General features: G+C 43.2%; 2 protein-coding genes across 3 annotated transcripts in view; one reads left to right on the top strand and one right to left on the bottom strand.

Moving 5' to 3' along the window:
• Window positions 1-15,249, bottom strand: part of LOC109856236 (autophagy-related protein 16-1) — a 446,352-nt gene that overhangs the window by 230,210 nt on the left and 200,893 nt on the right. The gene's annotated exons all lie outside the window — the stretch shown is intronic.
• Window positions 1-15,249, top strand: part of LOC109856235 — a gene marked incomplete at its 5' end in the record, with an annotated part of 89,331 nt that overhangs the window by 57,923 nt on the left and 16,159 nt on the right. Inside the window, one exon of the mRNA XM_020431279.1 lies at window positions 13,960-14,296. Coding sequence (XP_020286868.1) covers window positions 13,960-14,296 — 337 coding nt within the window. The remainder of the gene's footprint in view (window positions 1-13,959; window positions 14,297-15,249) is intronic.

Genomic DNA, 15,249 nt, shown 5'->3' with positions numbered 1-15,249 from the left:
CATTATTTTCGAATGTCTCCTGCGGTACGTCTAATGAAATTATAATGAATACATCAAAGGTTAATGCTCTGAAGCGATCTATTGCCGAACATTCCGATTCTGTTGCGAGACTTCTCCTTTCGAGTAAGGAGACTTTAGAGAGGAGATCTGCAATTGAGTCGGCCTTTAGGGCTTGTAGGGAGGCCTTCTCTGAACTTTCGGTTGCATATGTTGCATTACTCGAGAAAGAAAAAAATTCTTCTGTGGTTACCGTTGAATCTGTAAAAGAAATAGTCTCTGAGGCCATCTCTAAGCTGCGAGGTGATTCTCTTCGTCATCGGTCTGCCGGACTTTTGCCATTACCTAACGGAGATATGCCTACTTGCACGTATGCTTCTGCCGTAAAATCCTCTTGCTCCCCTGTGAGAGTAGCGAGAGGTCCTACCATCGCGGTTAAAAAATCAACCGATATACTGGTGGTTCCTAGCAACAACACGGCTAGTAAATTTGCTACATCTAATGATACGAAGGAAGTTTTTCAAAGGATTATCAAGCCTGCCAACTTTAATTTAAAAGTTAATAAAATTTCATCTACTCGCAACAATGGTGTACGCATTGAGGCTGCTTCGGTTGACTTGCCTAAAATCACGGATTCACATGAATTGGCTGAGGCTGGACTTCGTGTTGAGAGGATTCCTAAATTAAATCCCAGATTAATTGTTCATGGTGTGCCTACCAATTTGACTAAAGCGGACTTAAAATCAGAAATCATTGCCTTAAATTTGAACACACTGGATTCACCTGAGGTGAATGTTATATACATTTATCCTCCAAAGCTTAATCGGTCTACAACAAGTTGTATCATCGAGGTGTCACCTAATGTGCGCACTTTTTTGCGTCAAGAGCCTCATCTGTATATCAATTATTCTTCTTGTAGTTTTGAAGATTATGTACGTGTGCTGCAGTGTTACAAATGCCTGGCGTTCGGTCATCTTGCCAGAAATTGTAAAGGATCGTCTCTTTGTGGACATTGTGCCAGAGATCACGAAATGAAGAATTGTCCGAATAGAACTAAAGAAGCCCTATGCGGCAATTGTAAAAGATGGCTGCGCAAGGATTGTCAACACTCTGCACTTGACGGAAAAAACTGTCCAATATTGATGAGGAGACTTCAGGATAGAGTAGCAAAAATAAACTATGAAGAAGTCTTTTGAACCTGTTCACCGTAAACTGTGCATCAGTATCATTAGTGATGGCTAGAGCCTCTTCTGCGCTTGACTGTGTTCGGATGTGTCACGTGAATTGCCAATCCTTGCTTGCACATATTGACGAATTCAGAGAGTTTTTTATGCACTCTGAATATCATATAATAAGCATGTCGGAGACCTGGCTCAAACCTACAATATCGGACCAGATGGTCTCTATGTCTGGTTTTCAATTGTACAGGCGTGACAGGATCGGTAAAGGTGGAGGTGGTGTTGCTCTGTTTGTTACCAATTCACTGAAAGTTAAGATTATTACTACTTCNGATGGCATCTATGTTAAGAAACCTGAATTTATTTTTGCCGAGATTTCTACGGGTAGGGAAAAATTCCTGCTGGCAGTTGCATATCGACCACCTCATTGTGGCTTTTTAATGGATTTTCTCAATATATTTTCTGACCTATCAGCATCTTATAGGCATACAATAATCTTTGGTGATTTTAATGCCAATCTGACAACCAAAACTTTTGACTCTGATCAGATAATCAATTTCATTAACTCTTCGGCTCTCTATTTAGTGCCATACGCGCCTACTCACCATACATCGTCTTCTTCTACCTTTCTGGACTTATGTATCATTGATGATAGAGAGAAACTTGTCTCTTTNAGGCAACAAGATGTTTGTTTTCTTTCCTCTCATGATTTAATTGAAATAACTTATAGTATTTTCGTGGGTAGACGTGATATTAGAACTATCACAGTCAGAGACTACAGTGCTTTCAGCTGGAATCACTTTCTCTCTGAACTTTCCAATTGTGACTGGAATATCTTTGTCAATTNGGTTGNGATTGATGATAAGATTGCTTGGTTTTATGACAATCTATTCAATTGTTACAATAAACATGCACCACTCAAGATAATACATCCGAAGCATCTGCCTGCACCTTGGATCACGCCTGACATTAAAACTTGTATGAATGAAAGAAATAAACAACGTAGAAAATGGCGCAGGAATAAGACTGATGCTAACTACAATCTATATAAGAGACTAAGAAATAAGGCTCAGACAATGGTGCGCGAGGCTAAACAGAATTATTATCTGTCTGTTTTTTCGAACAGGAAAGATCCTGCAACTATATGGAGGAATCTACGCCAGTTGGGACTCGTTAGGTCGAGAACATCAGACAGGAGGCTGTTGTTTTCCACCGATGAGCTTAATTCCTCTTTTCTGGTAGACACAAGTGTTTCGGATTTAAGCAGGGTTTTTCTTGGAGATGAATTGTACAAGGATAATAAATTTTATTGGAGTAATATTGACTGTAATGACGTTCGTAATGCCATCCGCGGAATTAAATCTAATGCTATGGGTATAGATGGTCTATCTCTTGAAATGATTGGCCGCGCTCTGCCTTGTATTACACCACACATAGTACATCTCTTTAATCATTGTTTGCTCCACGGCGTTTTTCCCTCGCTATGGAGATCGGCAATAGTGCGTCCAATCCCCAAGATCGGGTGTCCGACTGAACTCAAACATTATAGGCCNATTTCTTTATTGTGTGTACTTTCCAAGGTTCTCGAGAGTATTGCTGCTCGCCAGATTATTGATTATGTAGAGACTAATAATCTTCTTGATCCTTTCCAGAATGCNTATAGGAGGAATTATTCTACACAGACTGCTCTTATTAGANTTATTGATGACATGAGGCACGCGGCTGACTTGAGACAAGTGACTATAACCGTATCTTTTGACTTCTCAAGGGCCTTTGACTGCGTAAACCATTGCATTCTAATTGACAAACTTAGAAAACTTAATTTTTCATGTACTGTCCTTAAATGGATTTGCTCTTATCTCTTTGGTAGAACGCAGGTGGTCAGAGATCCAATAGAAGGAGACTATTCAAATGAACTGTCTGTTCGGTGCGGTGTTCCTCAGGGCTCTGTTCTTGGCCCCCTGCTTTTTACCTTATATGTCTCTGACTGTGGCAGGAATTTACAATTTTGTAAATACAATTACTATGCGGATGATCTACTTATTTACATCCATACTAAGCCAGCCCTTTTCCATGAGGCCATTGCTAAGGTTAACTTAGATATTTGCAATGTGATCGAGTGGGCAACTAGAAATAAACTCAAGTTAAATGCAAGTAAAACATCGGCAATGATTTCTGGTACCAGGAGATATATTGGTGGCTTCGTTCATGATTGCTTGCCTCGGGCCGTGGTTGATGGAGAGGAGATCCCTTATAGAGATTCCATTGTTTATCTTGGTGTAACAATTACCAGTACACTCTCATGGGAAGATCATGTCGTCCGAACAGTATCGCGCGTTAATTCTTCCCTCCATCAACTTAAAACATTTAAGTGTTTGTTATCGACTGAGCTACGAACTAAACTCGTATCGTCTTTGCTTATTCCTTACTTCGACTACTGTTGCACCTTGCTCACTGATATTTCAGGAGAATGTAACCTTCGCTTACAACGTTCACTGAACACGTGTATTAGGTTTATTTTTGATGTAAAATGGTACGAACATATATCACCTTATTATGAGAAATTGAAATGGTTAAAGATTGCATCCAGAAGATCTTTTTTTCTTGGATGCCTTTTATATAAATTATTGGAAACTCGCCGTCCGCGGGTATTATATGACACATTCGTATTTCGGCAGGACAATATCACTCGTGATACCAGAGCGGACAGGGAGGCACTTGTTCTTCCACTGTCTCGAACTGAACTTTTCAGGCGCTCTTTTAGATGTGTTTCGGTAGATGTTTGGAATTCGATTCCTGCTGAAATTCGGAATGAGTCTTTTAATGACTTTCGTGGTANGTGGTATAATCATTTATTAACAAATTCATCTCCTTGACCACAGTGTATGCAGTTTGATAAATATTTATATATTATACTGCATTATCTTACATATTATTGTTATCTCGAACTGTGTTCATTATAATTTGATATTGCTAGTTTTGTAATGCACACACTTACACTCTCTTTGTGCCACCTGCATCGAAATTTATTTGTATTTTCTGTGTTAAAATTATATATCCTACTGTACTTTCTAATAATTTTGTTAAACATAACACTTGTTTTGCATTCTCTAAACTATATTTTGTATTTATATCTGTTTTGTTTAATTTTCTGCGTTCTTTTATTGCATTTACTTATCTTTGTTTACTTTTTTCTCATTATTTCTTTATTATTTTGAAATCTCTAATATGTTACATATCTCTCTATATTTATATTTTTATTGTATATTGTATATTTACTGCGTCTATAATTTCTTTTTATTGTATTTACTTATATCTCTGTTAACTTTTCTTTATTATTTCTTTATTATTTTGAAATCTCGAATACGTTGTATATCTCTCTCTTTGTACTTTTATTTTATTTTATTTTTACTGTATATTGTATATTTAATGCATTTATAATTTCTTGGATTGCAAGCGCTTGAGGGGATTCTTCCCAGAGCGCGTTACAAATAAAGCCAATCAATCAATCAATCAATCAATCTTTCCTGCGCAACGCGATAATATTGTAAATTCGTGGCGGAGAGAAGCTGCGTCCCGACGACAGTCGAATTAATTTAATCGTGCCGCGAATAACATGCCGCCGAATATCGTCGTAACTTCCGTTACTTCATTGCAGTAATAATCTACCGATGCTGGTGTACCAACGCTCTAGACACGCAGTTTCACATTTCTCGTCTGAAGAGAAGAGGGAGAGATGGAAATCTCTCCTCGTAACGCAGTAACTTTTTAACACGGAGCAGCGTTATATTTTCCGACGGGGTTTTGACACGCGTTTCGAAAGAGAAAAACATATATATACATATATATCTCAGCGCATGTGGCAAAAATAGATCCTGCCAGAAAAAAGCGCGTGTAGATAATCACAATCGATTCTCTATCGATATTGATTGTTGTCACTTTTATCTCGACGCCGATTGGACGTCCCGAGTCGAAATTTAGCGTCTACATTGAACCTCAATTTTTGAAAAAAGGAAATTTCGGACGTATAGTAGCATCTACTGTTTTTCTTACTCCTACTTTGAGCCTATCAGAGCCTACTTTGAGCCTATCAGAACCTGCAATGCGCAGCCTGATCTGAGAATTGAACCCTACTTCAAAACTTTAGCAGAAAAAAAAAAATTTCGGACGTATAGCAGCGCCAAAGTAGAATCTACTTTCTCTCTTACTCCTACATAAAAAAAAAAAGGAATTGAGCTTCAATGTAGACGCTAAATTTAGACTCGGGGTGTCTCGGATGTGTTTCTCGTGTCGTACAAATCGAGAGGCACTGCCTCGCGCCCCGTTCGAGCGCGTGTCTTTAAAAACGTAACTAAACCAAAGTCACGTGACAACGAAGAGAGAAAAAACAGCACGTAACTAGAGTCACGTGTTGTTTTTTTTCACTCCTCCCTTTCACTATTTTTTTATTTTGATTTTCACGCGTTATTTCTGACATCTCTCTAATGTGTATTATATAGTTTGTAAGAGAGACGTATATATACTAGCTGTCATCGCGGTGACAGGTTGTGTTCACCGACACTAAACGTTGAAATAAAAAACAATGATAGCGTTGCGCGCGCCTGTGCCGGTCAAAAACAAAAAGTGCAAGCGCCGACGTGCGTGTCGCGTTCGCTGCCACGTTGACGTGGTGGCGCATAATTTCCCGTTCCGGTTAATCCCGACGGCGCTTCACCCTGTGAAGGCGCTTGGCGACGACGCGCCCTAAACCGTCCCGTGAAAGCCGTCGTCGCGCGATCACGACGACAGCTTGAGAAAGCGCCGCGACGATGTAACCTGTAAACGATGTCTCGTTTTACTCCGGTGGATAACTCGTCGACGAGCGAGTTCCGGTACTTTCTTCCTCCTTTCAATTCCTCTTTCGTCGCGCTATCAGAAAACGAGGAGAAAAGTGGAAAGAGGAAGAGAGGAATACAAAGAGGGTTGCGCGGCGATCGGGAAAAGCGGGGAGAAAGAGAGAGAGAGACACAACGACGACGACAGTGGGAAGGCGCGCGCGGGTATCGGACGGGAACATCGGGAGTAAACGGACGACTATTCGGTGTTGGTGCACTTTGTCGAAGAAGGGCTGCGGCAGAGGAGGAAAGCTGGCGCGGCTGGCAGTGTGGGTTATGTATTGGCACATGTACGTAATTGTGGCCATTTGTCGAGAAAGCGAGAGAGGCTGGAGGAAGCTGGGATGGCAGAAGAGAGAGAGAGAAAGAGAGAGAGAGAGAGAGAGAGAGAGAGAGAGAGAGAGAGAGAGAGAGAGGAAGACGGCGGTCGTAAGGGGTTGAGGAGAGAGCGAGAGAGAGAATTTCGAGTCATGGAGAGGGCGTCTCGCCTCGCAGTCGCGGCTGAACGCGCAATGCATCACGGGATTGCGTAGACGACGTATATCTCCAAGTAATAGCACGGAGGTACGGGGTTGGCAGACCGGCGCGAGCTACCTAAACGTTTGCCGAAATCCCTCATCCTCTCTGCCGGGACCCCGGGCTCTCTATCTGTCCGCTTCCTTTCTCGTCTCTTTGCCCCGCATTAAGCTTCTGGCTTTCGTTATGTAGACGGGGACATCAGCGCGTCGCTTCAATTTTCATCATCAAGGGATGAATATAAATATATACACGCGTTTTTTTAAATTGTTTCCAAAACGCCGCGACGAAACGAAATGAAACACGACAAGCGCGCACGCGCGCGCGCGCGGTGATATTCCCGCATCAAAATCGCGCGGAATTATGTATGCTCATTAGCATTCGGCATTATGAAAATCGCATTCATCGGTAATTTACATCGCAAGTATTACACGAGCCCCACCACCGGAGTGTGTGTGACGACTGTTATTACAAATAATACCGCAACGACCAGATTTATTATTCAGCGCGACCTCGATCGGGAGGTAACCACAAACTCATTAAGCGAATCCTCATTAAATATCACTCTCACTTTTATCTATATAAATATTTGAAAAAATACGCGATCCTCCAGCTCCGTTCGCGCGTGAGCTTGTATCTCCGCCGGGAGAAACTTTCGTTATTTCATTATTAAACCTCGTGCAACACGTTAGACATTTGTCACAAAAAAAAAAAAGAAAAAACATTTTCCGTCGAGTCCCGTCTTTCGATCGCGCGCGCGCGTGTTACATAAAACGCCAACTATCTCGCTTGATGTACGTTTATGAATAATACGCGGGATTTGTTCGCGATGTTCCGTGCACACACACACACACACACACACACACACAATGTAAAGCTGATTAGTTCATTCCGAGAGCGCGCGGGGCTAAATAATGTTGCCAGATACGAGCGTACACGGAGAGAGCGTGCATGAATTGCCGCGCGGCCGGTTTTTACGCAACGATCATTAATATCGTCGCTTATCCGAGTCCGGGGATTATGTACCGAGGGCATCGCGGGTCAACGGGCCACAGGCCCGTTCGGAGTGAGCGGTCACAAAAGAGTAATGCAAATTAGCCAGGTGTGTGTGTGTGTGTGTGTGTGTGGGTGTGTGTGTTGTGCGCGCGCAATTTTTTCTTTTTTATTTTCCGCCGCTCGTTGATACTTGGCGTGCATGCGGACTCGCGTAGCAGCGCACGTCGTACGTGACGCGACACGCCCAATGGCGCATTATACATTTTGTTATCGGATATTGCATATTCCGTCGATGGTTTTTTTGCGCGCGCTTCCTCGTTTACCCATTATCGTCGACTGTAGTAAGCGCGGATCGATTTAAGTTTTACGACGCCCCCCGCGCGACGAAGCGCCGTAAAAAAAACTGTTGCTTTATTCGGAAAAACTTTCATTACTTCGGCTCGCAATCGTCGCGTCTTTTTTTTTTTTTTTTTCCACGTTTTGATTACCGATAATATCGCATAATTTTGTTAATCGGGAAGCGAACTTGTGTAAATTTTTCAACGCTCGTACACGCAGTTTGTGATTTGAAATCGGTGAAAGTTTTATCGCGCGTTTTATGTATTTTTTTGTACAAAAAATTTTTACTCCGCAAAATCTACACCCGGCCATTCATTATATCGGTTTTTCTTTAAACAGAAATACGCTTCGACGATTGAGCGCAAAATCCTATGAGGAAAAGGATCGTATGTGTGCGTATATACGAAGAATAAGGGCGAGATATCGTTCCCCGGCGAAAAAGTCCAAATCGTATACTTTTTCGTTCAGACAGATCGACATTAGTAATGCAATGAAAATACCTTCAGCGCGGTTTTCTCCCGTCGTCGTCGTCGTTCGGTCGATGTTCATTCGATTGAGTTAAAAAAAAAACACACAGCGCGCGGGCGAAAGCGGTCTTCGCGTCCGGAGAAAAAGGGGACAGAAATTGTTTTTTACGATTGACGTCTTTCAATATACGGTATGTATACATACGTACCGCGGCGGGTTTTTCGCGCGCAATGGAAGTTCGTAGTGAAGAATAATTTGAGATTCATCGAGATGCAGCGGGGCGAACCACTTGTAATTCTTTTCCACCGTCACCAAACGCGAATGGTGTGCCCGTGCGCTCTCGTTCACCCTCTTCGGTTCTCCCCCCCCCCCACTCCTCCTTTCTCTCTTTCTCTTCACTCCGCTGATTCGATCCAGCCTGTCTTTTTTGTCTCGCCGTTTGTTCGGAATAGCACCGGGGCGATGGAAGTGTGGAAAGAGAGAATTACGACAGAGAGCGCGAGGACAACGCGGAGGAGAGAGAACCAAAGGCGGGGTGTCGCGGACAGAAAAAGGGGTGCGCGAAGAAGAAAGAGACGCGAACAGACGGAACTGTCGCAGTTAACTTCGCATTTAACATCTGCTTGGGAGGATAAAATTTCCCTTGAGGTTTACTTTAAGTTGTACGGGACGAGCGTCGTCGAGTCAAGAAGAGACACGGTAAGATCCGGGATCTTAAATTCTTCTATCCTGGCAGAGAGACCTTCCGCTCGGCAAAAACTGTCGAATCGATTATTCCATTCGTAAAAAAGTTTGAAGAAAACGAACAGACAGAAAAGAATCTCTTTTGTAAATTGAACTAAATGATACGATTCTTCGTTTTAATGGACGACGATGCGGTAATAAATTATTAACATTCCAAAGTGGCGAGATTCAATAAATTATTACATTCAATTACTTTCTTGCTTGGGAGAAAGTCAACTTCGAGAGTTGGGGGGGGGGGGGGGAACACAGTGGATGCGACCGCTGCTCGGACGCGCACACGCTGTGTTTACGGCGCCTCCCAGCCTTTTGTGTCCATTAATTATTTACCGCGGGAGATACCGAATCGCCCGTCCGAACTAAACTTGGGCGAGGAGGACCTCGGCCTTTAGTAGCCGTATCTCGCCGAGTTTCTCTCTAAGTAAAGGGCTTTCGACGATAATGCCACCCGAGAAGTTAGCTTGACGATATACGGCGAACAAGATGTTTTACGAAAACGGGAGAGTGGGTTTTTTTCCTCTCTTTTGGTCGCGCTTCCGAAAGCGTAACCGTATCCCCTTAAAAAAAAAGCACCTGCCGTAAACTTGCGGCGATTTGATGCGCGGCGAACCGAGATAGCTCGCGCGCGAGCAAATTTTCACAAGAGCGCGCCCTCCAGGCTCGCTTTCATCTCTCTCTCTCTCTCTCTCTCTCTCTCTCTCTCTCTCTCTCGTCTTTCCTTAATTTACGAGTTGTTTGAGGAAAGAAGCAAATCGGGTTTGTGAATATGTAATTTCCTCCGCACTTTCCGCTCCGCACATTATTCATATTCGCGAACCCGTTTGTAATAAATCTTCGCGACTCATAAATTAACGCGTGCAAACGTGATTGTTACACTGTCAGGCCTGTTCACGCGGCGGATAAAAACGTTTTGCGTTACGACATGTTCATTGTGCGCAACGCGATGTAAAAATTCTCATAAAAATTCTTGGTGCTTTATCACAATTATTTTTACGTCAGAAACGATTGAATGGATAATCATAATTTTTTCCGCCCGCGCGCGGGTTACCGGTAACCTCTCTGTAATTAATAACGCGTGATAAAGTGTACTGAATCGCGAGCGACTGCGTAAAAAAAAAAAAAAAAAACAAAAAAAAAACAAAAACAAAAACTCGCGCGCGGTGTACAACTCGAGCGTCTAGTTTTGCAAGAGTGATTGGCGCACTTCATCATCGTTAGCGACACCGCGAGTTTGTCGCAACTTACGACGACTCGTTAGCTACGATTTCAATGTGGTTTTTATAATATCCGGTATATTTTCAACTCTCGTACTCGACTCGTACGTTAGCATAGCGCGAAGCTTCTGTTTTTCTTTCTTTTTTTTTTTTTTTTTACGTTGCATTCGCAACGAGATCGTTTCGAGGAGAGCCTGCTTTCTTAATGGTTTTTATGCGCGTGCGGGCGATAATGAGAGACGTCATGAGTTTTTCCGACAACGCGCGATTTCACATTTTCATCAGCCGGTCGCACACGGACGACATAATCAACGCCCTACGGTATAATCAGTGAAGGGAAAGGGGATTAAAAATAATTTGCGATAAAAGCGATTGTCCGAATTTGCATATAAAATGAATAACAAACGACGCGTTGTGCGCACCGAGGGCGCGAAAAACGAGAGGAACGCGCGGGGAGATGCGCGCGCGCGCGCGCCATCGGACAATTAATGTATTTGAGCCGCGAACAATCGGAGCGAAACTTGTTGATTTAACGAGCAAACATTCACATCCACATATGTATTTGACGTATCAGCGCCGCGAAACAAAGCCGTGGACGCGTTTTTCGCGACCCATTCATCTTGCCTCGTCGCTTTTTTTTTTGTTTTTTTTGTTTTTTTTATATAACGCGCGTATCGCGTACAGCTCGCGATCCTCTGCTCGACGCGACGAGTCGATTTTGCGAAAATGAGGGTCGCGGAGTAAGTACCACCGCACACACACATCCCGTTGATCGGGACTAGGGCTGCCCGTTAGCGATTCGATTATATCCCCCTCCGTGAGCTTATCGCACTCGACCGCATAAGAGCCACGATGATTTTTCGACTTTCTCGTCTCGCTCTTTCCGTCCCGGCGCGAAGCTCTCTCCGGGAATATTGAAATCATAACGTGGCGCCCATGAATATTATTCAGGTCTTAAGGCAATATAATCCGAAATCGATGGAGCGACGTGGAATAAATTTGGCGAGCTTCTCTCTCGCTCTCTCTCTCTCTCTCTCTCACTCCTCGACACCCTCCGGGCGGGTGTGTTGCTACACCCTTCCCACGCCGATTCACGGGAAGAACAAGCTCACGGCTCGATGATGACGCCACCGGTCGTTCACCTGAACACACGCGGGAAGAGAATTTCTCTCGACTGCTTTTTCATCCCCCGTTTAAGTTTTCCGCGCTCTTTTCCGCGCGGAGAAAAAAGAACAGTGATAATCTCTCAATGTTTTTTGGTCAAAAAATATTTCGGATTATCCGGAGCGGAGAAATGTTCGAAGCGCGAAGAATACTTGATCTCGGATTATAGAGGCTGGAAAAATGAAAACGACACGAGATCTCGAGATACAAAAGAGCAAAGCCGCAATTTTCCCGGATTCCCCGGCTCGAAAATGCGTTCGCGCACGTATGTCGGGTAACGTGCGTTTTGCGCGCGCGCGCACACATCGCACGGCGGAGGTAAAGCGAGCGAAGGAAGTTGCGGTCGCGACAGAAGAATTGCAATCGCGTGTGTCTTTTCAATGGACACGAGATAACTTCTCATCTCTCTTGGTTACGGCGAAAATTACCGGTTCGGGATAACAGATTATGAATAATATTCGCGGCGATTCGACGGATCGTTTGAAAAAGCTCGCGGCCGGAGCTCGTTGTCTTGTTCCGATCGAATCAGTTAAACCGCGAGCTCGGTTTACCGCAACGATGCTATAATGTTATAAAATTCAGGTTTTAGTTCTCCCTCGTCTCCCCACGTCACGCAAACCGACCAGTATTTTATAAATAATTCGCGTCAATCTACGAAACCAAATTGTAGACGAGATCTCTCTCTTCAATCGTAAATCTCTGTTCATATGAAATGATTCGTTACTATATTACGATTTAAATTATCGCGAAAAATATCGCGATCAATATACGGAGGAGGAAAAAAAGTTGGCAAAAAAAAATATATAATGACACATTCTGTGTTCTGGGCTCTCTTGCGCGTGCACGTGCGCACGTCCGGAAAAAAAATACTATTATTTCCTATCGATTTGCGCAAAACCGAAATACAAATATTTACGTGACAATATATATACATATATATATATATTACAGTGCGTCTGTTATCGGCGTGTATCGCACGTATGCAACGCGGAGATAAATATTTTTGAACACCAGCGATATTATATAATTTTACCGTTTCGGAATCATCTCTTCCGTCATTGCCGAAGAGTCGAAACTCTCCGCGCGGATTCGCGAAAGTGATAATAATAATAATAATAAAAAAAAAAAAAATCTCTATATTAGCCTCGCGAAAGAATCGCGAAAATTGTAATTTTTCGCGTTTTCGAAATACTCGATATCTTTTGCTCCGGCCGCGACCTGAAGTAAATTAATACAATAAAGTGACGGACCCATTGTAACTATTCATGCGAATTGATGAAATAGAAATTTCGCAAATTCAAGTGCCACTGAATCACGTCATTACACCGTTCATCCGTTCGGATTGCGTTTTCGAAACGTTAATGTAAATGTCACTCCATCATCCAGATGTCGATGATTATTCCACTTTATGAGAATCGCCGGAACGGTGTCTCTGTCGAAGTCCTCGCTCATTCAGAGATCGTGCGTCAACACGGTTTAGCGTGGTTAGGGATAAAACTCCGTTGGCAAACGTTGGAAACGTTATATTACGCGAACGTAACGAACCGTATGTTACACACGCACGCGGTCGAACGTGGAAGAAGAGAGATGCAGAAACGCATCGAGCCGATTGTGCGCGCGGGCACTTTGCTTAAACGTAAATTAACGTTTTCTTAATTGTTCCCTATTGCTTGAAGCTCTTAACGTTTGGTATCATTAACCACGCGTTATTGCGGTGCGGTAAAGCACGGCGGAAAGTAATTATTCCGGCCGGACGGGTCTTCTTCGTGTCGCGTCTCCGTATAGCCACTTTGAAAACGTAACACGACACAGTGCGTCAGGCTTTCGCGCGTGGGTGTGTTTTCTTACCTCCCCGAGATTAAAACGGGATGAGGGGGAGGAAAACAACGGCTGCGCGCACGTGGGACAACCGGCGCAGCACGTGCGCCCCCTCTTCCTTCTCCTCCTCCTCCGCCATCGTGTGTTTTTACTCGCGGGAGGAAGATGCCGTGAAACACGACGGCTGAAACGGATTGCACTTCCCTATTTTGCTATTAACCTCTGAACGCTCGTATATTTGTTCTTCTGGCCAGAGGCGACACATGCGGAGAAGCACGACGGCCAATATTATCATATTCATAGAACGGACAGTTCGCACATTTGTAAATTGGGTTTTAACACGTGAATATACACACATGTAAAAACACAAGATAAAAAAAAAACAGATAACCGCAGATTATTTTCGCGATAATAACGAGCGATTAAAATTGCGTGCGACGTCGTTACGCGCGTCGGGGCATTATCGTTGTTTTGCATTATGCATCGAGTATTTATCGCGCGCGGACGATAATAATTTATCGTCCGTGATTTATATCGCGTCTCCGTCGCTGATGAGGCGCGGGATCGTTTGGATAAGAAAGCGTTGCGAATTCTACGCGCGTGATTTGCGGTGCGGCAAATTTCTCATGAAAAAATTTTCGTTTTGCATTTCAGATCCGCTAATTACATTAATGCGACCAAGCAGTGCGAACTTTCGGATATGGATAGATTGACGGTCGCTGGCTCGAACGCTTTCCAGACGGCGAAAGGCGTCGATTATCTCGAGAATCACTGCGTGGAGGAGCCGGTGAAACTTTGCGAGTTCAAGAAACTGGCCGGCCGCATACTGAAGACCGTGGACTCTGTCTATCAGGACGTCGGTACATCCGACGAGTGTCGCGAACTATGTCTGAACTCGCCGTTCCGTTGCCACTCGTACGATTACGGCGACACCGGCGACATGGTCTGCCGTCTCAGCCATCATTCCCGTGCCACCCTCTCCGACATCCAGGTGAGATAAAATTTAATGATTAGTTCATTATTTAAATAAATAGAATCACTCGAAACTTAGCGTCTACATTGAACCTCAATTTTTGAAAAAAGGAAATTTCGGACGTATAGCAGCGTCAAAGTGGCATCTACTTTTTTCTTACTCCCACTTTGAGCCTATCAGAGCCTGCAACGCGCAGTCTGATCTGAGAATTGAACCCTACTTTAAAACTTTAGCAGGAAAAAAGGAAATTTCGGACGTATAGCAGCGTCAAAGTAGCATCTACTTTTTTTCTTACTCCTACTTTGAGTCTATCAGAGCCTATCTTGAGCCTATCAGAGCCTGCAATGCGCAGCCTGATCTGAGAATTGAACCCTACTTTAAAACTTTAGCAGGAAAAAAGGAAATTTCGGACGTACAGCAGCGTCAAAGTAGGATCTACTTTCTCTCTTACTCCTACATAAAAAAAGAGGAATTGAGGTTCAATGTAGACGCTAAATTTCGACTCGGGTGGTTATATAAAATATTAAAGGTTTAATAGTGAATAAATGTAATTAAACAATATACAATTGGTGATCGTTTCGGAGCGCGTAATCTTTCGGGCGTTTTTATTCTCATCGGCGGATTCGGACCTTCTTTGTACGCTTATCAGCTTTACGCTTTTTTCATCGACTCTGTCTTTTGATCCCTTTGAATTTACTTTGTTGAGACGTCCACAAAATATTTCAGAGGTGAGAACTGAAAACACTCGTCACCTCGAGTCTCGCAAACATACAAATTGTGTGAAGTAATAACGGTTTTAAATTCATACAGTCACAGAAATTTATAATACATATACTGAGAAAAAAAAGTTGGTGAAGTAAAAAACAAAATAGTATTCGATTCAACTATATGCAGCGGTCACGAGCTGTCAATGAAATATTGATAAATGTAAAAAGATATCATGTTTCAATAGATATAATAATTAGATTATA

The sequence above is a fragment of the Pseudomyrmex gracilis genome, unplaced genomic scaffold, assembly GCF_002006095.1.
Source record: "Pseudomyrmex gracilis isolate BER0280 unplaced genomic scaffold, ASM200609v1 scaffold_111, whole genome shotgun sequence".
Lineage (NCBI taxonomy): Eukaryota > Metazoa > Arthropoda > Insecta > Hymenoptera > Formicidae > Pseudomyrmex > Pseudomyrmex gracilis.
Note: the sequence above shows the minus strand (reverse complement) of the source record. Positions and strands in the feature narration are given on the sequence as shown.